The sequence below is a fragment of the Telopea speciosissima genome, chromosome 1 (genome assembly GCF_018873765.1).
Source record: "Telopea speciosissima isolate NSW1024214 ecotype Mountain lineage chromosome 1, Tspe_v1, whole genome shotgun sequence".
In the NCBI taxonomy this organism is placed as follows: domain Eukaryota; kingdom Viridiplantae; phylum Streptophyta; class Magnoliopsida; order Proteales; family Proteaceae; genus Telopea; species Telopea speciosissima.
The window spans coordinates 55909113-55934083 of record NC_057916.1 but is presented as its reverse complement, the minus strand read 5'-3'; the positions used below and the strand labels follow the sequence as shown (position 1 = coordinate 55934083).

Below are 24971 nucleotides of genomic sequence, written 5' to 3'. Positions count from 1 at the left end.
GTTCCGTTAGGCACTCTCTTATCATCTTCTCTCATGGGTTTTCTGCTGGTTTCGTGAGGAAGAAAGAAATTTCTTCCCTGTTCTTGTACGGAATTCTACTGGTTGCGTGACTCTCAAGAGGAAGACAAATCACATTTTTCGTTGGTTGCACTTTTTGAGGGATAAAGACGTGTGGGTGTCTCTTAACTTTCTATTTTTTTTATTATTATTTTTCTTAACTCTCTGTTTTGAACGACATTACTTTCTTCTTTTACATTGGATTCCCATAATGCCCCTCCTTTATCTATTCTTCCTTCATTTCATCTTATTTCTAGATTTACCCACTTTTGACCCTTATTTACTTCAACCCTTTTACTAATGTCTATTCCCTGTTTGCCCTTTTTACATAATCCTAATTCCTCTCTTGGTCATTTTCTTATTTAACTCCCAAATTGCCCCTTAAAAATTCTGATTTATTACCAGATTGCCACTCCTCCATTAAATTTGGCTTTGCTTATGCATATATATGGATTTCACTTAAATTACCACGGTCCTGCCATTACCTCTTGCTATTGCCTATTGTATACTTGGGATGGGTCCATCCCGAACGAAATTGGGTATTTTGACCTGGGTTCCGCATCAATTGGAGATTGCATGCATGATGTAATAATTACATAATTGCCATTGGGTATGCATATGTGCCATATTATTGCTTTGGTGGGCCCTAGATCATATCAATTTGTTTTTTCCCAAATTGATACTTGCATGACATTGAGGTTGGAGTCTGTTTTGAGGGGGAGATTGGAAATTATTGAGATGCAAGTCATTTACGAAAATGCCATTAGCCTTTTAATTCCGACATTTCTTCAAAATTCTTAAAGTATAGTTGCCCAGGTGGGCCCCGAACACATGTGGGATTTGTACTTCTTTGAAGGTTGGACCTTGCATGGTGGTTGTTGGCTCCAGTGAGAGAGATTAGAAACTGATATTGGGATTCTTTTATCTATGGTTGTTATTTGTAGTTCTTGTTTATGGGATTTATTGTGATGCCCGTGTTTTGCGATGTTGATTATTGGCCGTTATTTGTTCATGTGTAATGCTATACATGAGGGGGAGTTTGGAATTGGATATTACTATTTGTGTATCTGCTCTGCACAAGTCATCAATTAGAGAGTCTTACTTTTCTCAAGAATATTTCGGTGAAGATTTCTCAAGATTTATTTCAGTGAAGATTTTTACTTTTAAAGGGAAACTCCGAAGTTGCTACCCTCCATCTTTAAGCATGATATGATGTTTTTTGAAGATCGACAGAAAAATTTCACCACTTTGTGCGATTGAATTGATTCTTACTTTGAAGATCGAGTTCTTTCCTTCTATTGAAGATCGAGTCTTCTCTTGTTAGAAATCAAGTTCCGCAATTATTGGAGAACATCTGTTATCGTTACCTATCTGTTGTTTTTGGATTGTAGTTGATGTTATCTATAGTCCAGTGCTTGGACTGATATTTCTACTGGTTTTATGATGGCTGATTAGAGTTTCCTCTGTACTCACTGAAGTCTACAGCTACTATTCAAGACTGGTGTTGAGTTTGATTTTCTATTCTTTTTAGTCCAAACTGGAGCCTTTCTTTTGATATCTGTATACTCCAGCTTGAGGGGGAACGTTGAGAAGTGTACCACGATAAGGGAAATGTCCCTATTGTGGTTGAGTCCATTATGGTTTTCTTTTATTGTTTTATGTCTTTAATTATTAGGAGTTAGGAGTCAGTTTCCTAATCTAAGTTAGTTACCTATTTTAGATTAGATTTAGCTTCCTTTTTCTTTTATGATTGTAATGGTTTTATTATAAATAATATACTTGAGGGAGGAAGCAAACTAACAAATACGGCTCCTCCCCTTGCAGCTACTCTTCTCCTCTTCTTTCTTCTCTATTTCTCCTCTCTAAGGTTACTGGTTACAGGTCCTAGGTTTTCTACGTTTACCCCCCCAATCCCAAGTGTGGAGATCTTCCAAGTTAGTTGTAGTTCTTTGTTTTTACATATTGTAGCAAGATGTCAAGTGTACTTTAAAATGGGAATTCCCACTGTATTCTAATCTTAAGAATGCCTGGAATGAATTTTAGGTGTATTAGCTTTTTGTAGGACTGTATTGACATGTTCAGGAAAAAGAAAAAGAACTTTAAGGTAAAAAATGGTCTTCGATGAAATTTTATTTCTTCATCTTGACATGCTTCTCTATGAACAATCCTTACTGCCAAGTATGTGTTATTCTTTTTGCACTTGTAATGAAATGTTAACCATTCTCTTCTATGAAGAAGCACATGCTTTTTTTTGGGTTATAAGAAACACATGCTCAATAAGCTAACTTCATTAGGCCTTTTTGTCTGTAAACAGCTAGGAGTGTGAGTGTACGGTTCTTGTTGATGTCCAATGGCAGCATTGTATGTGTTTCTTTTGGTGAGTTCTGAAACGTGTGATTGCTTGAACTATCTAATTTTATCCAAAAAAGTTTCTCCAGGTATTGAAAAATATACAATTTTTCATTAAGAATCAATCCTTACTTCCAAATTACAGTATTGGAAGCACAATCAAATCAAATGACTCGGCTGTACATATAATCAAACTTTATTGGAATCGACCTGGTTAATTCTCAGTCAAATCAGCAAATTCCACCGATTCCCAGTTTTTAAAACCCTGGGAATAGTTCCTAAACATTATACAATGGTGCACTTTTTAAACCAACACACTGGCATCATCTTGGTTAGGAATTAGAATAGGCATTAAACCATCTCAAATACAACTTAGAGAGACTTTACTGGACCTTTAAATTGGGGATACTAAACAATTAGCAGAACAAGAAGGCAGAATGTTCAAGTGGAGCAAGCTCTCCCTGTACGTTAGAGTCAGCCATTCAAATGCAAAGAAAATTTTATAGCTTGTGGAGGGAGTTTGAGTGGGAAAAGAAAAATACTTCAGATGAACCACAAATTTCAGTAACAAGTAAATCATACAATCCCCTACCAATTAAGTACCAAGTGTTAGAATAAAAACAAAGAAGAAACATTAAAAGGAAACAAACCTTTGAGAAACTCTAACTAGGGCAGATCGAGTATGTGAAAGAGAGAGATAACTGAGAGAGACAGAGAGAGAGAAGAGAGACTTACATTGTTGTCTACACACACACAAACAGAGAGCGAAGCTGGGTCGCCAGCAAGGTTTCCTCTATTTCTTCTTCTTTCCCAAATCCAGATCTGGGTTTTTGATTCCTTGAATTAGAGGTTCGCCAGCAGGGTTTCAGAGACAGAAATATGAAAGTTTATAGAAGAACCAGAATCGACAAATAGAACAAGGTGAGTACTTACAGATCTGGGTTTTTGAAGACTTGAATTCGAGGTTCTGTTTCACATAGAGGATTTCGTCAAATAGAGATTTAGATCTTCGACCTTCGCCAATGGACAGATGAGGTAAGATGGTGCAAGAGTAGGAAGACGATGGGGTCGAAGTTCTTCCGGGTTTTTGAATCCTTGAATTCGAGGTTCTTCCGAAGTTCTTCACACAGAGGTAGACGAGGCTTTTAGGATTCAAATCTTCGATCTTCTCCAGACCAGAGGAGGTAACAGAGTGCAAGAGGAGGAAGACGACGGGGGTGGGTCCGAAGGAGGAGGAAGAAGACCATGTTTCTGAAAATGGGAAGAACTGAATCATCATTTTCTTTTATTTAGGTGTAGACCGGTCTGGCTTGGCAAACACAGACCGGTCCGGGTGGGAAATGGTTTGCCATACTTAAACCACTTTAACTTTTCGATTCAAAAAGTCTAATTTAACCAAGAAAGGTGATGGTTAGTTAACCGCGCTCTTATTGACTGCTGGTACATTCTTCGAGAAAAACTCCGAACCCGCTTGATAACCTTACGAGAAACAGTTTTTTGTGTTATTCCGTTCTGAAAAACAAAAAAACACCATAAAAATTGCTTGATTCTTAGAACATGTTCTTGGGAGCATAAATCGATAATTTCTGTGCCATGGAAGAGTTTTGACAGAACATGTTGGACATACTTTGTCGTTTCTGGGTTAAAGTTGTAAAAACTATGTCCGATAATTTCTATCAAAATCCCTCCCACTTGACCTAACTACTCCCACTTCTTCGTCCTCCAACCTACCCAGCTCTCACGAACAAAGCGGCAAGATCACCTCCAACGACATCAGTTCTGGTACAAGCTCCATATCTGAGGGCTTCATCCCTCGGCTTGTGGCAGTTTTGAGTTGTGGGGTTTCAGGGGTGAGAATCGCAGTGGCCAGAGCTGTTTACGAGCTGAGGTTCTACAAAAAAATAAAAAAAAGGAAGGAATTGGGAGAATCAGGGTGTATTCCTCCTTTGTTGAAGATGTTGGAAGCCAAGGCGGTAGAAGAGAAAGAAGCTACTGCCAAGGCACTGTCTTGGCTACTGTTGTATGTGGGTAACACAAGGGTTTTCCGCAAGGATGAGAGGGAGATATTGAACACGGTTCAGCTCCTTGACCCTTCCATCATCAACTTGGATCAAAGATACCCAATTTCTATCTTGGCTTCTATTTTTCAATCCAACAGATACCTCAAACTGATGGTAGCTGCAGGTGCCTCTGCTTACTTGCAGAAGCTTACTGAGATGGAGATTGATGGTGCTAAGAAGCTTCTTGAAAGAATAGGTAGAGGAAAGCTCTGGGGTGTCTTTGCCAGAACGTACCAAAGGAAAACATCCATTTATCAAGATACACATACTGATCCTTTGATTAATCTGTTTGTACCATATATTTTTCATGTGTCAACTGTCAACTGTATCACAATCATCATCATCCTTAATTCCTAATTGCTGTTGTATACTTTTTTCTTCTGTGTATAGCTTAAATCTTGTGATTTGTTGACGTTACTTAGTTTGAGAGCTTTTTCCTAATAAAATGCTTATTTTTGTCTTGTAATACTAATCCACTGAGCTCTGGTTTGATTTAGGAAGAATCAATTGATGCATTGTATTCAAGCTGTTCATTTGATGTTGGATATTTTAATTTCAATGATGGACTTGTACTCCTTTAATCATTTGATAAAAAGGGTATTTCACCATTAGAGCAACATTTTTTTTAGTTTTGTTATGAAGTTTGATGCAGGAAAGTCACATGACTAAGCATTAACCATAGGAATGAACGATGTCCTATTCTTCCCTGGATTAATCCATTCTATTGTCCTATGATAGGAAATTCTCTCCAACATCAATTTTATTGTGTTTTCTGATCTACGAGAGTACCTGACTTTGTCAAGCACCAGTAGTGTTCCAATTGTCTTCTGAAAATGTTTCCAAAAGAGGTTTACCAAGTGAGTCAAAAACAGTTTCTCAGCACAGAAAATAGAAAAAACTGTTCTGCTGACAGTTTCACCACAGAGACAGCAGTAACTTATCAAGAGCCCTTTCTGGCCTGACCGTTACCCTCGTTGCGTACTTGTTTTTCTCTAGAAAAAACCGACGTCCCCTCCCTCTCTCAAGACTTTTAAAACGAAGAGCAAAAGGGAGACTTTGAATTCGAATAACCATACTTGCTTTGTTCGTTTTTTGTGATTCAACCCGTTAGGTTTCGGTCTGTCCTTCTCTCTAGTCTCTTCCATGTTCCATCCATTCCGATCTGAAACAAAAGGAAAGGGAAAAAGTCGCATAAACGAAACCGCTGCGAAGTTTCCGTGAGTCGCTTCAAGAGTTGAGACGAAGCCGAACACCTGTAAAAGTAAAACCTCTCCTGGTTTTTCTTCCTCCTTTAATTCTCTGTATCCTTAAATCTGGATTGCCACTTCGTCAAATGCTCTTGGGATTGGGGACACATAATTTGAATCTTTCTGGTGTGAAGATTCGATTCTTGAACTGTAGGGCTAGGGTTTGAGAGGTTTTGGGAGAACTAGTGCTTTCCCATGGTATGTCGTGATGTTGACTTCGAACTCCAATTTGTTGGAAGATCTTCTCCCTGCTGGCGATGATTTTGCCGGTGATGACTCGGACAGTTTCTCAATTGATATCGATCAATTATTTGCAATTCTTGGAGAGAGTTCTGATCCCTTGCTCGACTCCTCGCAGGTACGATCATTTCTGTTTCACTTAAAATGTTCCATTGGTTCAGTATTGGAATTAAGCTGTTATCTGTTCCATATTCAGTGCGCTTTTTACTATCTTCCCACCCACCAGGTCCCTGCGGAGGCAGATAAATAATCATGTTTAGAGAGTAGGGTAGAATAGGATTCACGGGATGATATTAATCTCCTTCACATGCCATTCGAGAGTCGAGACCAGGACTGGATTATATAGCATTCGAGAAAACAAAATATAGGAGTGACAAACGGTTAAGTACTTGAGTTAACAAAGATGCTCGCTCATCAATGAATCTGTACTATAATATATATTTGGGAGGAAGGGCAATTTTAATATATTATGCCATTATTTCACATATCTGAAGGAGTTATTCGATTGCACTTAATAAACATCGAAATTGGCACAGTTCTTACTATTTACAAACTTAAAGACTTGTGAGCATAAAAATTGATGATAGTTCTTTCTTTTGTTCCTTCTGCTGCTGCTTCTTCTTAATTCCCTTCTTGTTTTGGCTTGCCTGCTTGAACATTCAGATCCAGTGGTGGATAATACCTGATTTGAGAGACATTCGACAATTAGTTGACCAATTGTTTGTGTTATTTCATTTACTAACAGATGATGGGCAGAAGTAAGGTTTTCTTATACTTCTTGTTAAAACTTTTTAGCTGATTATGTGTTACTTTGGTATTTCTTAGAAAAAAAAAATGTAACAGGCCAAAAGGTGAACACAACAGAGCACTGTGCACTTCCTAAAGGAATTGGTTGGCTGAACATCAAGGTTCTTTTTGTGGAAGCACTTACTAAAGGATTCCTTATGGAAGAAATATGAAGTAAATAATTGTTTAACCCTGTGGAGGCTTTAATTGAAATACCAAAGTGAGGTCTGTTGAAATGGTTGGACATCTTATTTATATGAGGTGACTATCAATGGAGAGGTACATTGATATATGGAAGAACTCGATCCTATTGGAAACCTAATTTTTGATCATTAATTGGAAGATCCAATCTTTATTTACAGATATGACCGCTCTGTGGGTTCCAACCAACCTCAAAATACTCAGCTTATACTTAGCAATCAATTTTTTCGTTCAGTCTGCTTGAGACCCAAATTTAGGCCTCTATTGTTCCAAACAGCTAAATTAATTTATCAGACCATAAATTTATGCTAATAATTTTTCATTGTTACTTGTTTATATTTTTAATCTGGGAAGGGGAAGGGGTTAATGAGAATGACTACCTTGCCGCTCTAGCAGCATGGTCTCCTCGTCTGTCATGCGGCTGCTTCAGTGGCACCTGCAAAATAGAAGAAAGGTTTACCCTGTACTTCCAACTGATGTGTCAAATTTCAATTGAGAAGTACTTAGCTTTCTGGAAAAAGTAAAATCCCCTTTGGGGCTATTTTGACCTAAATGTCAACATTTACACCACTGAAAAGACAAAAGGGGAACATGCAAATACTCAAATGCATAGTGGGCCATATGGTTGGGGTATGGTGTGCAATAAATGGATTCCTTGACCTATCCAATGACCTTGATTGGACACATTTTTCCTCGACAACAACAACAACGGGGTTGGCTACATGGATCCTTGATCTCCAATCAGCTCTATTCGAAGTAACGCAAGATACGAGGCCTAAACTATGCATGTCTTTCCTCACCACTTCTCCTAGGTTGGTTTAGGCCTTCACCTAGCTCTTTTAGTTCCTTCAGTCGGAATCAAATCATTCCTCCGTACTAGAGCATCCCAAGGCCTCCATTGAACATGACCATGCCACCTCAAACGACTCTCTCGTAGCTTATCATGTATTGCCGCTACTCTCAACTCAGCTCTAATATGATCATTCCTAACTTTATCCTTCCAATTTTGCTATATATCTATCTCAACATCCTTATCTCTGCTACACTTAGTTTATCTATATTATGCTTCTTAACTGCCCAACATTCTGCACGATACATCATAACGGGTTGTATGACAGTCCTATAAAATTTTCCTTTAAGCTTTAAAAGAATATGCCGATCACACAGCACTTCAGACGTACCTCTCCTCTTCATCCATCCTATTTTAATTCTTTGGGCAACATCATCCTGTATATCATATTCTTTATTTATGATGGAACCCAAATATCAATCTCCCTCTCCTCTTTATTCACCATCTCATTAACCTTCCATAGTGTAGCAAAAGTTACACACCATATTCTCCATCTTTGTTCTACTTATCTTAAGACCTTTTGATTCCAAGGATGATCTCCATACCTCCAACTTGACGTTAATCATTGCTTTTGTCTCATCTACCAAAACAATATCATCATCAACAAAAAGCATACACCAAGGAACCTCATCTTGTATGTCTCTGGTTAAATCATCTATGATAAGCACAAACAAATAAGAGCTTAAGGATGATCCTTGATGTAACTTAATTGTAATTGGGAACTCACTACCTTCACATTGACCCCCCACAGTTCTTACACTAGTCGCCGTACCATCTTACATATCTTTAATTATGTCCACATATTTATATGACACCCTTCTCTTCTCTACAATATGCCAGATTAACTCTTTAGGGACTGTCATAGGCTTTCTATATCTTTTCATGAGTCTCCGAAGTAAGAAAATAACTTTTGTTAAAGCTACTGACTATGGTTGTAAGGGGTACATGACCCATATGTACCATGTGTCATACTGTCATACCCCGCCTCCATTAGACTGGCGATGTGACTGGATATTCGCTAATATTCAACTAGACCTATTAGGATGAATGATCACACATGTAGTGTCCTAAGCTCACAAACCCACACATCATAAACCAAAGCAATGATTGACATCAGAAATAATTAATAAAGATAAATCATACTAACGGGGTTAACTACAATGATAAAAGTATTATAACGGTTTATCTCCAAATCCACAAAATCAAGATTTAAATCCTTAATTACATATCCACATAATTACATCAAGAGTTCAAATATAAAATGTAAAGATGAACATCGCCACGCCACTATCATGGTGCTCCATAGGCACAGCTGTCGCAGGCGCATCCTGGCTCATGGTCATCGGACTCCGAGGTCCACTAATCTGCACCCATCTTCGTAGTGGGGATCGTAACATCCGTGCTCAGTGTATCCATCATACTTGCATCATCATCTAAAATAAGGGCACACATGTAGTGTAAGCTTTAATATGCCCAGTAAGGGGATGTGGGCATACAAGCAATCGCAAATAGTCCCTGAAATGAATGTATCATGATCTCATTTTTATTAGTAGCTTAACAACACAACTAAGTCTTTGGTGAAGTGCCACTACAACCTAAAGGGTAGTATCCCTGGTCTCGGAATCGTTCATCGATCACCCAACGATATCAAACCTCGGTTGCAAAATAGGAGCCTGCCGGTCCCCGAATGCGCCATGGGTCTCCCAACAAACCCCAATAACCCCGTCTTGGCGCCATTGTCCCGGAATCAAACATCGGTTACTCGGGTTCGGTCCGCCTCCGACAATAATCATATTGTACCGTGGATATGGTATCTCGGAATAATCTCATCAAGCCTACTATAGTGGGTTATCCAACACCTTTCCCCTTCTGGCAAGGGGTTATGGCACAGGGTTCGTTATCCTAGCTGCATACATTTCTAACATAAGTAAGAAGTTATATGCATATGCAAATATTCAAAGCTGGCGTGAACGGTACCCAAATTACCCTTTGCTACACTGCCCTGCCCACCTGTCTCCTAAAACATTCACACATCATACAGCTGAGTATGGCGAATGCGGTACCGGAATCCACCATCGGCTACACCGCAAACCCATTTCCAAGTTTTAATGCAACAAGTATTTCAAATGCAAATGGCTTAAATAAATACAACATGGCATGGCAACCCCGGTACCAGAATCCACTTTTGGCCACACTGGGTTCCATCATACATAAATAATTCACATTTCTAATAAGAGTAATGTATTCAACAACATAAGTAATAACATAACAGTAAAAATTAACACAAGCCAATCATGTTATAGCAATCAAAATAAATGCACATGCATACAACATACAACATATAATCTTATTTAAAACACTCCGTAAATTAAATCAAACCAAACCCACTCACCTTGTCTGCTGACTTGTTGAAGATCCCCGGTAGAAATACCCAAACACACCGTGTTCGCCCTCATCGGGTGTCCTGTTTCTACCCTATGTTCATGCGTAAAAATATGTCAATAATATCCCCAAATACCCCTCAAAATACCCTTTAAAGAGTCCCTCAAGAGTCCAAGTGTCTTGTCCCATACAAGGTCCAAACTGCCCCTGCCGGCTGATCAGGCAGAAGGTCACCAATTTGGGACTTATGCCTACTGGTGGATCACCCTAGGTCGAACCGACCGACCGGTGGTGATCAACCGGTTGCTCCTACGAGCTGATCTCAGTCTTTGGCTGGATTTGCCACTCCCAATGGCCATTGGCTCGATTGTTCATGGAATTAACCTTCCAATTAACCCAATTAACTAATTCAAACCTAGGGGGAACCATCCTTGGAGACCCAAGATCATTCCATTGATCTATAGCAATAGAATAGGGTTTCAAATTGGGGAAAATCAGCAAAGCATTGGGGAAATAGAAATCCTAATCTATACAAGCTGTAGGTGAGTACTAAACTCACTAATAAACCCCAAAATCTGGGTTACATGGAGAGATTATCACATTTCTACAGAACTACAACAAATAGAAGAGAAACTAGGATTAGTTCCTAGGTAGAAATGAGGAGAAAGGGGTGAGGAGCTCACCCACAGCTCTAGAACTTGGGATTTGCTAGTGGAGATTGAAGTTCATCCTCCTTTTCAGCTCTTCTTCTCTAGATTGTCCTTCTATTTTTCCCAATTTGGTATGTAATAAATGGGGATGTGAAATCACTTTCCTATTTATAGACCAAGGCAATTAAGGCCTGTTTGGCTTGGGCTTCTTAATTTAAAATTGCATTAAACTCCATTTAAGCCCATGTGGGTCCACCACCTTAGCCCTATTTTGGGCATGGAACCATGGTCATTTCCCACAATATATGGGGTCATAAGATGGAAGGACCAAATCCCCAATTCATTAGGCCCCGCAGCCATTTGTACCTTTGCTGGGCTGACCTGCCAGCTGGTCTTGATCAGCCTGCACTGATCAACCGACTACTCAAAGTAGCTGGGTTCAGCTGGGTTTTTCCCCAGTTTTCTCACTCATCTTCAAGAGGGTTTAATCAATGGTTAGGCACCATAAAGTGTGATGTGCTACCATGCTAATGTGTGACAAATCATCAGGGTTAGTGTGCTTACCATCAGTCATCTGGGATCAACTGTTGCAGTCCAATAGCACCAGTGTTGCCAGTTGTAGGGGTAGTACCTACACACAAGTCCAAATTAGTTTTGGTTTGGGGTTCAGGTGTAACACCATGAGCGTACATATGTGTCATGTATAGGCGGTAGATTAGATTGTGGTCCCTTCTCTAGTTAGTTATCTTGTTAGATTGTGTTTCCTTTTTTATATCTAAAGTTGGTTTCCTACTGTATCTAGGATAGGAAGCTTCTAGTTTGTAATCTTCTAATCATGTATAGACAAGAGGTGGTAGTCTATATAGACTACCGATTCTGTTTCTCCCAACAAGCAGAGTCTTCTCTGTCGTCTTCCTCCTCTCATCCTTCCTATCTTTTACTTTGTGTTTGTGTTGGTTTATTGAGTTGGAAACACACACACACATGCACACACAAGGGAGGATTTCCAAGATCGTACACATGGCTTTTTTAGAGTGGATAGGTTAAATGTTATGGGTTACTGCAACTTTTACTAAATTTTAATATCCAAAATCTCAATCTTAAGATGAAAGCGTATGGAGTCGACCCAACCATGAAATTTTTAGGGTTTTAAATTCAATCATTAATCATTTATCAAGTGACTAGTTAGAAAAATCCATCTGTTCTTATAGTCACATGCAATGTCAGCTATAAAATGATGTATTTTATAGGCCTCATCTGTAACATGATTGAGGCACATGTAATGTTCCATACTTATGATTATGTTGCGAAGGCCTGAAGAACAGTTAGAAAGAAATGGGCTTTATTTCAGATATTAGACAAAATAGATCAGTTTGAGGGAAAGTTTTGGAGAGAAATTTAGTGTATATGCAATGAAGGAATGGTTTAACAGTAGATATGAACTGAGAGGATTGAGCTGGTGTATATACAGAGAGATTATCTGCATCTGAGGGACAGCTATATGAAGAGATTATTTAAAGCCACTAAAAAGAAGCCTCAACTTTTCATTTGCAGAATGATGTCCTAATATGTAATTGGGAGCAGATTGCTTTGTCTTCCTTTTGGGAGGCTTTTGGAAGGCTAACAGCAGACAAAAAACTTGAGTGTTCTTACTCTTCTCTGTTAGATGTTTTTCCATGAAGAGGGAAGCTAGATTAAAAGGTTGGTGCAGAATATTCTCAGCTGTGGGTTCAAGCTGCAGCAACCAATTATGAACAGGCTTAGTCAAGAGGGTACACCTTCAATGAATGTTCAAATATATATATTTTTTGAATCAGGTGTACAACTGCCTTTCTTTTATATGTTTCTTTCAAATTTGTGTGACAGTTCTCACTTCCATCTATCTTATTCCTTGAAAAGAGAACTCCTTGGTATTTTGTAAATCACCCCAGATGTTTGGAGGTTGAAAGTTCCATTTTCTCATATGTCAACATATCTTCCAGCTCTCCAAAAGTCTGATACCCCAAAAATATAATATACCTTTTTTAGATTTCCTATGGAGTAATATTTTTGGTGAAAAATCTGAAAAATGCTAGAAAAACACTGCAATATGGTGCGATGAGCCACCCTTCCCCCCTTCTCCTCCTACCTCCGCCACTAACCCCCTCCTCCCTACCCCATCCTTCTTCCTTAGCTCCGTCGACTCCCCTTTCTCCTTCGCACTGCCCTGGCTCAAAACCCTGGTCATCGCTCTTCAAACCTCCACCCCCTTCCCTCTCCTCTACAGATTCATCCCTCACCTTTATCCCCCCTTCTTTTGAAAATGAACTCCCTGTTGCTCACTGCCCAGACTCCCTTCTCTCCCTTGAGATCCCGAAATGGAGTTCCTGCATTGTTGGGCATTTCCTTGGACCCAGACCTCCATTCAATCTCGTCAAAGCTTCCCTCTTAAATCAGTGGAAAGCTGCTGGACCCTTCGACACTTACCTCCTGGACTCTGGGGTCTTCGTGTTTCGATTCTTCTCGGATGAGTACAAGACCCGTGTTCTGGAAGGTGCTCCATGGATGGTTGGCTCCAAGCCCATCTTCCTCCGCCAATGGACTCCTCACCTCCTCCTCCACAAGGTCGACTTCAGCACTGTTCCCTTGTGGATTTTGTTACCTGGTCTCCTTCTACATTATTGGAACCGAGAGTGTCTCAGTTGCCTTGGCTCTGTTGTAGGCTTCCCTCTTCACATGGATACGCGAATTCTCAAGATGGAACGACTTTCCTTCGCTTGGATTTGTGTTGACATCTCTGCCGATACAGCCCCTGCATCGCTCATCACCGTTGTGGAAGACGATGGCTTCAGCTTTGCCCAACCAGTCAAGTATGATTGGCTGCCTCCTCGTTGCAGTTACTGTAAGGTTTTTGGCCACTCGACTACAAACTGTGCTGCATTTGCTCCTCTTTCGCTGGCAGCGATCGACACTCAAGTGCACGAGGAAGTTTTGGAACCCTCTGCTCCCCCTGATTCATCTCTCGCTGCTCCTCGATCTCCGTTTGTCCCTGCGACTGCTCCTCAGTTCCGTGGAAGATCAACTTCAAGCCGCCGCCGCAACAACCTCCGTCGCAACCGCCGTGCCTTGCCGCTGCAACAACCTCCTTCGCCTCCGCCATCACCATCGCCTCCGGCAGAACCCTCTTCCACTGATCTCGATAACGATGTTACTTCAGGCCCTGTTGCCCTGCACTCTGCTCCGTCAGGAATTCAGGCGTCTGAATCTGCCATCTCTGCTGGAACCTCCACAGTGCTGCCTGGAAAAGCTGCTGCAGGCTACTCCAATACGCTTGGAAAAGGAGTTGAAGACTGTTCCAGCCTGCATGCCATCGCTGACCAGTCCCTGTTGCTGCCTCTTCTCCATCGCGATGAAGATTTGAATGAGACTGGAATCTCTCTCGCGCATCCAACCTTGACGGTTATGGTGTCTCACAGAACTGATACTGCCCCTGACCAAGAAAAGGGTAACCCCCTATGCCATTCGAGTGATAAACTCTTGGCCTTAGTGCCCAGGTTTGAACCCCCCCCATTTTGTCGTCTTTTAAATCCCCCCTGATTCCTTGAATATTAGACCTTTGCCCCCCCTCCTCCCCACCCCCACGTGGGCCCCTTCATGTAACTCCATTTCACCCCTCCCTGCTGGACCCCACCTTGATACCCCCCTCAACCTCTTTTGATCCATCTTCTCGGCCCATCTACTATCCTCTGGCGCACCCAAAAACCACTACCCAGCCCAAATCCTTCTTTTCCTACAACTTACCCATTTTTCAACCCCCAGCCCACCTTTACCAGAAATCATACCCCAACCCCAAGCCCAATCCCGAGCCCATTTCTCTCTGTTACCACCCAACTCTCTCCAGATCCACTTTTGAACCCCTCATCCCCTCCTTTGATCCCCCCATCCACCCCTCCCTGGCCCCACCTTTGCCTTCTTCCCCCCTCCCCCTCCCAGATAGCCCGGTCCGCACGGTTCCACCCCTTCCTCCCCGGAATTGCTTTGCCCCTCCCCTCGCGGCGCCCCCTTGTTCGCAGCCCGGCTGTCGCCTATGCCCGTAGGCGACACAAGAGCACCCCCTAGGTTCTCGTTGTCCCCACCCCCCTAGTTTCCTTGTTTTCTGGCTTTATCTGGAATGTCCGTGGACTAAACTCCATGGCCAAACACCTTGAGCTGAGATCCTTCATTAAATCCTCCAACTCTTCCTTCTGCGCTCTCCTTGAGACTCGTGTCCTCCAGGAAAATGCTTCGCGCATTGTTGCATCCATTGCCCCCTCTTAGTCCTTTCTTTTTAACTATATCCATTCGCCTTCTGGTCGGATCTGGATCGTCTGGGACCTCTCTAAGCTCCACATCTCCTTATCCCAATCCTCCTCTCACTTTGTTCATCTCCGTCTATCTTTCCACAACTCTTCCTCCCCTTTCTTTATCTCTGTGATTTATGCTTGCAACCAGGCCATTGATCGGCTCTCCCTTTGGGCGGATCTCTCCCTTCTCAAAGCTGGCTTGGACTCCCTTCCTTGGGGTATCGGTGGCGACTTCAATGTCGTCCGCTCCTAGCTTGAGAAAGTTGGTGGCAGACCTTTAGACCTTTCGGCAGTTGCTCCTTTCAATGATTGCATTGAGGATCTTGGCCTTGATGACCTTCGCTGGTCTGGCTCCCCTCTCACTCGGCATAACCGTCGCATCGGCTAAGACCGCATCGCCTGCAAACTTGACCGCTTTTTGGTCAACGAAGTTTGGCTCTCTTCCTTTCCCTACTCCTATGCCTCGTTTCTCCTCCCAGGTCTCTCTGATCACTGCCCCTGCCTCCTTTCCATTCAACCGTATTCCTCGTTTGGCCCCAAGCCTTTCAAATTCTTTGATATGTGGACGTCCCATCCCCTCTATCTCCCCACTATCTTGATGGCTTGGCGCATCCCGGTCTCAACCTAATCGCTTCCTCTTATAGCCCTTGCTAGAAAGCTCCGCAACACCAAATCTGCTCTTCGTCAGTGGAACCTCTCCACCTTTGGTAACATCCCTTCCCGGCTCTCTTCTTGCCGGACTGATCTTTCTTTGGTCCAATTCAAGCTCCAGTCCGACCCCCTCAACCCGTGCTTTGCGGCTGATGAGAAGAGACTCTTCGAGGAGCTATCCTCCCTCTCTCTCCTCGAGGAAAGCTTTCTCCGCCAGAAATCTCGCTCCAAATGGTTGGAGCTTAGAGATTCGAACACGGCTTATTTCCATTGCTCCCTTAAAGCCAGGCAGAATTCCAACTCCATCACGCACCTCGTTGCTACTGATGGGACCTCTCTCACCTCTCCTTCTGATATTAAGGAGGCTGCATCCTCCTTTTTCTCTGCTCTCTTCAACCCCTCTCTCCCCCTCTCCTCCTTTATCCCCTCTGGGCTCCTTGATAAATTCATTCCTTCCCACCTCTCCTCCTCCCTCATTGCCATCCCCTCGGATGAGGAAATTGCTTAGGCTATCCTTTCCCATAAGGCCAACAAGGCTCCTGGCCCCGATGGCTTTAGTATGGGATTTTTCCTCAGCAGATGGGACTCCTTCAAAGGAGAGGTTTTCAAAGCTATCCGCAGTTTCTTTTTCAAACCAGGGCAGCTTCCTCAGATTAATCAGACTTTCATTTGCCTTATCCCTAAAAGGGATGGGGCTTCTTCTTTGTCTGACTTCTGTCCCATCCCCCTTTGCAACCTCATTTACAAATTCATTGCCAAGATTCTGGCCAATCGCATCAAGGTTGTCATCCCTTCCCTTGTCAGCCCCAATCAATTGGCCTTTATCTCTGGCCGGAGCATTGCGGGCAACATTATCCTCTGCTAGGAGATCGTAAGAGGATTCGACCACAAATCTCACTCCCCTGTGGCTCTTCTGAAAATCGATCTCCACAAAGCCTTTGATTCCATTTTGTGGGACTTCATTTGTGATGTGCTCTCCCTCATAGGCTTCCCTCCCATCTTTGTTCGCTGGATTCACGCCTATATTTACTCCCCCTCGTTCTCTGTCCTCGTTAATGGTACCCCTGCGGGTTTCTTCCGCTCCAAAGTTGGAATCCGCCAAGGTTGCCCCCTCTCCCCTTTCCTTTTCTCCCTTGCCCTGGAAGTCCTCTCTAGGAGCCTTCAAACTAAAACTGATCTCCACCTCATCTCCTCGCTCCCAAAGTGCAAGCACATCAATCTCTCCCATCTGGCATTCGCTGATGATTTGATGATCTTTTCCAAGGCCTCTCTCTCTTCCATCTCTGCCATTTTGGACTCCCTCCATCTTTTTGAATCTCTATCTGGTCTTCGTGTCAATCTCCTTAAATCCAAAATCTTTCTCTCTAGGATCTTGGACTCAACTAAAGAGACCCTCCACCTCCTCACTGGCTTCTCTATAGGCTCGCTTCCGGTTACTTACCTTGGTCTCCTCCTGATTCTTGCCAGGCTCTCGAGCCATCATTGCACTCCTATGCTTGACAACATTCGCAAGCGTCTCTAGCTTTGGAAAGGTAAGCTCCTCTCCTACGCTGGTAGACTTGAATGCATCCGCTCGGTCCTCCAAGCGTCCTACACCTATTGGACCGGCATCTTCTGCATCCCTAAGTCCACAATCAAGGCTATCAAGAGCCTCCTCTGTGCCTTCCTTTGGAAGGGGAAAGATACCTCCAGATTTCTCCACCCTGTCAGCTGGAAGTCTATCTGCCTCCCTAAATCCGAAGGTGGCCTGGTTCTTCGCCGGATCGGTCACTCCAACACGGCAGGTATTCTTAAGCTCATCTGGAAAATTTCCTCCAAACAGGACTCAATTTGGGTCACTTGGGTCCAATCTCATCTCCTTAAATCTGACTCCAATTGGACCGTCCCCATCCCGGCTGACTCCTCTTGGATTTGGCGTAAGATCCTCTCTCTCCGTCCTCTAGCCCTGCATGGGATCTCCTCTTCCATTGTTGATGGCACCTCTACCTCCCTCTGGCTTGACCCCTGGCACCCCTTAGGGATCCTTTATAACCTTCTTGGTCCCAGAGCCATCTACTCCTCTAGTCTCCCGAAAGACGCCCCTGTCTCTTCCCTCATCGACTCTGGTTCTTGAACCCCCCACCCCCATCTCAACCCTGTCATCATCTCCCAGATTTAGGTAACCCTCCCCGCCCCCTTTCCGCGGACAAGGTTATTGGGCTCCCCTCCCCCAATGGTCTTTTCACCGCTTCCTCAGCTTGGAACCTTACCAGAGAGCCTAGCCCTCCTGTCCCCTAGCACAAATTAGTTTGGTTCACTGGTCACATCCCCCATCACAGCCTCACTGTCTGGAGAACCCTAAGACTTTGCCTGCTAACCCAAGCCTTCCTCATCCACCGCACCATCCCTGCCAACCCTTCTTGCATCTTCTGTTGGATAGGCCGTGAAGACATCCCCCATCTCTTCTTCGATTGCCCTTTCACCTCCTCCATTTGGAACAAGGCCATGTCATCCATCTGGCCGTGGAGCAAAAGAGTCCTGAGTTTTGACCGTGAATGGCTCTGGTTGCTCAAAAACTTCTCAGGGAACTCCATCTATGACATTATTGGGAAGCTAGTTTTTGGTGTTGCGATTCACCATATCTGGTGGGAAAGAAACCTCAGGAGATGGACTTCCAACTCTAGATCTTTCGACGTGATTTGGAAAGCCATCTCTTCCGATGTCTCTTCCAAGCTCAGACACATCCGGCAAAGACACGCCACAGACAACCGGAAGAACAGACATATTGTAAATTTTTGGGGCCTTGACATTGCCCTTTTGCGGCCTTCCTCCTCTGCGTAGGCTGGTTGCCGCCTGCTTGCCCCCCCCCTCTCCCCTTCTCCTCCCTTCCTTTCTCCTCCCTTCTTCCTTTTCTTTCTTGTATATTGGTTCTCTTTCCCTGTCCCCATTTGGGGTTCGGTAATATATTCATTTACCAAAAAAAACATATCTTCCAACACAATGGCTGAAACATAGATGAACAATATGTAAAACCTTATCTGGAGACATTGAAAAAAGGTTTCTATTATCAGGACAGAATAATGTTGATGATTTCATGGGTTTTAAAACTGAACCGGGCATCAAACTGAAAAGGCGTGTGTGGTTCTGGTTTTCTCGAGTTTTGGCGGTCTGCGGTTCAATGAAAAAAATAAAAAGAAGAAAGTAAAAATCGAAAAAAGATGCCCCCAAAAAAAAAAAAAATTGTAAAATGGGTTCAAGGGTAATTTTGTCCTAGGGGTTTTTCTGTCATTGTTCCTATTCTAGAATGTTCTCTCGTCTATTATAAATAAAGAGGGGCTGTGATCAATTAGACACAAGCCATTATTCTCAAATCTCAACATGGTATCAGAGCGGGGATCCACTTCGGGATCTGAAACCTAATGGTTCTCATCTCAAAACCCTAGGTTCTCTCTCTCTCTCTCTTCTTCTTATTGGCTTCTGTGCCGCTTGTATCAATCGCCACCACCACCATCTCTCCCTTCTCTTCTCGGTTCTAACCACCGCCTCCCACCACTTCTAGCAGCTTCACCATTCTCGCCTCTCTCTCGGTTTCACCCTTGGTGGTGAGTTACTCCTCCCACCAAGGGGATTTTTGACCATTCCATGGTCTGATTATTTTTTCGTTTTTTCAGAGGTTGATGTCCTCTTTCGGATCTATGGCGTGTTGATGTATTGGTGATTTGTTTTTGACCGGCAACCATGAGTGATTCTGAGATCTCCTCGACATCTATTGGATAGGAAGGAGTCAATCAACGAGATCTTCTTCCGTTCCTTACTAGCTCCGTTAAATTAAATGGGAGCAATTATTTGATGTGGGCGCGATCTTGCTTCCTTGCCGTTGGTGCTCGTGGTCTTTCCTGGGTACCTTACAGGAGCTACTGTTATGCCTACCACTGCTGGTCCTGCCCAAGACAAATTGATGACAACTTTCTTGTGATGTCTTATCTCATCAACTCCATTGATCCTACCATAGCCAGGGGCTATTTACTTCTTGATATTGCTGCCAAAATTTGGAAGACAACCAAAGACATGTACTCTTAAGTCAATAATGCTGTTCAATGTTATGCACATCGTCAGAAAATTCATTCTACCAAACGAGGAGAGTTGTCTCTTTCCCAGTATTATTCAACACTATGTAGCTTGTGGAAACAATTAGATTTCTATGGGGCCTTTACCGCTGCATGTGATCATGTGATACTGTTGTTAAAACATTTAAAAAATGGCAGGATGGTCTTCGTGTCTTCTACTTTCTTGCAGAACTTAACATTGAATTTGATCAGATTCGGGCTCATGTCCTGAATTGAGATCCCTTTCTGACACTTGAGCAGGCTTATGCCATGGTGCAATCGGAGGAAAGTCGTTGTAATGCCATGGCCCACCCAGTTTCTCAGGAACGATCAGCCTTGGCCACTAGTTCTCAAAATTTATTTTGTGGTGGTCTTTCTCGTGATATTGATGATCGTCCTCCTTCTGATCGAGCTCCAGTGATGTGTGATGCCTGATGGTTCCCTTTCTTTTGTTTCTGGGAAGGGTACTATCAAATGCACTCAGTCATTGTCCCTCTCTTCCGTTTTGCACATTCCCAAGTTTTCTACTAATTTACTTTCTATTAGTAGTCTTACATGGGACCTCAATTACAAAGTAACTTTTTTTCTTGATTATTGTCTTTTTCAAGACGTGGTGACGGGAAATATGTTTGATTGTGGTAAGGTGGCTGGTGGTCTTTACTTGCTTGATAGTTCATCATCAGTAATGGTTTCCCAGTCTGATTTGTTTGGTTCTGCTTTAGTTGAATTACATTGGTTGCATCGTTGTTTGGGCCATCCCCCTTTAGGCGTTTTATCTGCTTTTTTTTTGGTGAATAACAAATTCATTGCCAAAAGGGAGGAGAGAAAGGGCGTGGGAGAGCTATACAAAGAGACAAGCCCTAAGGTGTCGGGCCATCAGAACGAAGGAGGGAAACATCAACAAGAGGCTTAAGGGGGAGCATGTGAAGCTTGGAGCTAACATTAAAGAAGATGGCTTTCTAAATCATGTTGATAGAGCGAGAGTTGGAGGTCCATCTTTTGAGATTTCACTCCATCCAAATGTGGGATATAGCAGCCCCAAACACAAGTTTGCTGGTAGCATTACAAATTGTACTACCCGAAAAGACCCTACTCAACCAAAGCCACTCCCTCACAAATGGGAGGGGTCTCATGCTACGGTGCCAAATAGAGGCCAAGGCTTTTTTCCAGATGGATAAGGCTAAAGGGCAAGAGAAAAAATGGTGGTTGATGTCCTCAATACCATTCCGACAAAGAGCATAAGAGGGCGAAACAATGGTGTGGCAGTGGAGAAGAAATGATTGGGTGGGGAGGCAATGGTTAAGGGTTCTTTGAACGTAAAAATTGTGGCGGGGGATGTAGCCTTTAAACCAAAAAATATTGTATTAGGGAACTAGGGGGCATGAAGTCTGACAAAGTCCCAAGCTGAGGAAGAGCTAAAATGCTCTTGAGGGGAGGGGAGCCAAGTAATCTTGTCCGAGAGAGAAGTGGAGGGGGGGAGAGGAGGGGGGAGAGACGCCTAGACTTGGGAGAGAAGGGAGGAAGGAGGAGGGGGGGGGACCAGGATCCAAGGGAGATGATTGTGGAGAGGGGCAGATTTAGGAATGCTAGAGGAGTAAACCGAGCGAGCACCAAGGATATTGTAGAGGACTCCAAGGGGATGCCGGGGGTCAAGCCAAAGGGAAATAGAAGCCCCATTGTGTGGAGGTAGCTGAAAGCATAGTACTATATCTCGCGATATATCGGTATCTCGGGCCTACCGAGATATCCGAAATATCCGAGATATCGCGAAATATTCCCGAAATATTGCATTTTTTCTGCAATATTTCGGGGGTCCATCTCGGGGGGTATTTGGCCATATTTAGGCCTGAAACTTCATGGACAGCCTTATTTAAGCTTAATAAACACATTTAAACCATAAAATTGTAAAAATGTGAATTCAAATTGGTGTTTTGGGCTTGCACCCTTGATTGACATACGGTCGCCGACCTTAATGTATAAATAGTTAAATACACATAGATTAATGAAATCACAACTTAAGTTACAAATTACAAGTGCTAAACTGCTAATAGTAGTTGCTGTGCCTCCCTGGATCAATCCCACTCATGCCTCGCTGGAGTCGACGTCCATTGCTCTCTGTTTGAATGACATATGTGGACCACGGTATAGAATCGGAGAAGAAACGAGTGTAGTCATCCACAAGTGTCACGTAAATGGAATCATCAACAGTCTGTAGGTAACCTATCCTAGGATATAAACTAGGGTTACCAATCGATCCAGTCCGTGAAGAAGATGATCCACTGTGATATGATGTTGGCGCCGGCGCAAGAGGCGATGGCATTGGCTGCATGTATGGCTGGTGAGGTTGGTATCTAGGTCCGCTAGGGTATGCAAAGATGTTATCTACAAAAGATGATCCAGTATGTCCCTGGGGATAGGACTGGTAGTCATAGTCCCCTACCCCACTAAACTGCCCATATGATGATGATCCATATCCATATCCACCGTAAGGTTGTGATGCACCATAATCCGATGCCAATGGAGTGGCATGTGCGTCAAAAGATGGGGCACGCCAATGTCCAGTCGGTCCTCCCTCCCTATCACCCATACTCAAACCACCAACAGAGCTAGATAGGTTATCAATGTCCATTTGATCAGGTTGCAATCGTGTGTGTTTGTCGACCCCTACGCTTCCTGTTGTATGTATGTAGGGGGCCTCTCGAGGGTGGGGGTGCGGGGGCACGTGCTCCGTGGTCCGTATCTTGTGTGGCATGATCAAACTGTGTCTCTCCAGTGAATCGGAGTGGGTCTACAGGTGCCGAATCCTGGGCCTCCTGGCCTACCACATAACGCTCTCGCATGCCGTCATATTCTTCACCAGCATCACCACCACCAACATCACCACCACCAGCATCACCATCACCACCACCAACATCACCATCATCACCATCATCATCATTTGAGGACTTAGACCAGTCTTCATCGCCAACAACATTGCCACCGGGGCTGGAATGGTATGGGTGAGGCTTCCCTTGCATGTATCGACCCTCGTCGGCCCATATACTCGTCCACATCGGCACCAATCTCGGAAGCTATCATGGGGTCGGGCCTACCTCCCTCCTCATCCAACACTGGCTCACCTCTATCCTCACCCAATCCACATAGGGTCCTCATCGTCGAGTCGACTTGAAAGATGTCGACTAGATCAATGGTGCCCCTCTGTCCCTCATGTCCCATGCGTATGTGTTGCAGTTTCAGCCTCAAGTTGTAGTGCACATACACCATGTCAGATAAACGTTGAGACCCCAATCTGTTGCGCCTCTTGGAGTGGATGAGTGCAAAGGTACTCCAGTTCCTCTCACAACCAGATGCAGAACATGTTTGGGCAAGGACTTTAATTGCTATTCTTCTTAAGTTTTCAGCCGATTCCCCATACAACACCCACCATTCAGCTGCATTACAAGTTTACAACAAAAAAGACATGTGTCAAATGTTGTTTCAACTTTCAACTTTCAAATTTCAATACATATGTAATTTAAAACTTAAAAGAATTACCAAAGATCACCACGTGCTCGCCTTGTATCGCAGCCTCGGTTCCAAAACTTCCCAATGCATCCCTAAATACCTTGATCTATACCCATGTGGAAAATTAGTAAGTACTTCTTCACTACTTATTTGAAAGCATCAATAAGTTGAGTTTCCAAATGAACTCACTTCATTGTTGCAAATTGCTGTAGTGCACCATCCGGCTCCAACTTCTTCACTACTTGTTTCACAAAGATCAATAAGTTGAGTTTCCAACCCAAGCCTATTGTTATATTGATACTTAGGGTTGAAGTAGTATGCTGAAATATGACATATAGAATAGAGGTATTGTCAAATGCATAGGTAATTAGTAAATAATAATACTATGAATTAGTAAACATAAAACAAATTTACTCACCACCTTATGCAATGGATGCATAAGTTGATTCTCCCAATGAGCATTTATGATATCTAAGAAGTGTTTGCTCAGAGGACCCACACTATAGACACTATCTTTCATCAAGTCTATTGCAAGATATAGGATGGCATGGTTGGGCCCTTGAGCGGAGTCGCAACATGTAGAACTTGAATTACTGGCTCTAAAACTTTCACCACTTTGCTTAGTTTGGTCCAAGTCCTCGGATGACATCGTTGTTTGTGCTTCCCTCCCATTTGCGTCTTGGAACCCTTCCATTGAAACCACTCCTCGAAGCAAACATGCTTCTCGGCCGCCTTCTTTGTCTCAATGCTTTTGAGGGCAATGTAGTTGGTGGCAAATCTTGTGATGCCAGGCCTAACCAAGTCACCCCCACATTTTTCCCTCAATAGATTGAGTGCATAGGAGTGGTTGTATACAAAGTTGGTGACTTGTCTTGCACTTTCAACCACAGTCTTCACCAACTTTAACTTTCCCATATCTTTTAGCATTAAGTCAATGCAATGGGCTGCACAAGGAGTCCAGAAGAGCCGGTACTTATTATTGTTCATCATCTTCTCACCGGCCAGACTGAAGTTACTTCCATTGTCGTTACAATCTGGACAACATTCTCAATACCCACATCTTTTTCCACTACTTCCTTTAACAATCAGTAAATATATTTTGCATCCTTTATCTCTTTGGATGCATCCACGCATTGAGGAACACTGTCCTCCCATCACAATAAATCATGAAATTGATGATGGACTTTCTTGTAGGCCCAGTCCATCCATCTGCCATTATAGTCACCCCATATGTCTCCCACATATTCTTCATCTCACTAATGTACTCATCAATCTCACTCTTTTGTTGAGGTAGATAAACATTCATTACCTCATATGGGGTGGGGCCCTTGAATCCTGGGCCAGCCTACGCAATGGTATCTATCATGGTATCATAATGGGGGCCTTGTGCGATGTTCTTTGGGATGGTATGGTATAGCATCCACTTAGCTATTGATTCTTTAACCAATCCCTTCATCCCCTTCCATGCTCCTTTGATTCTGGGTTGATGCTTCCTTTCTTCTTATGCAATTTAGGATCGAGATGTTGATGGTGGTACTGCATCGGTAGAGGTGTTGGGGTTGCCCTCACACTTTGTGATCTTTTAAA

General features: G+C 43.1%; 1 protein-coding gene across 4 annotated transcripts in view; it reads left to right on the top strand.

Moving 5' to 3' along the window:
• Positions 1–5469: 5469 nt before the first annotated feature.
• LOC122663226 (helicase-like transcription factor CHR28) overlaps positions 5470–24971 on the top strand; it is a 115226-nt gene continuing 95724 nt past the window's right edge. For all 4 annotated transcript variants that reach the window (XM_043858931.1, XM_043858929.1, XM_043858923.1 and 1 more), the window contains exon 1: positions 5470–6071. In XM_043858931.1, the coding sequence (XP_043714866.1) occupies positions 5922–6071 (150 nt within the window). In that variant the 5' untranslated portion in view covers positions 5470–5921. The remainder of the gene's footprint in view (positions 6072–24971) is intronic.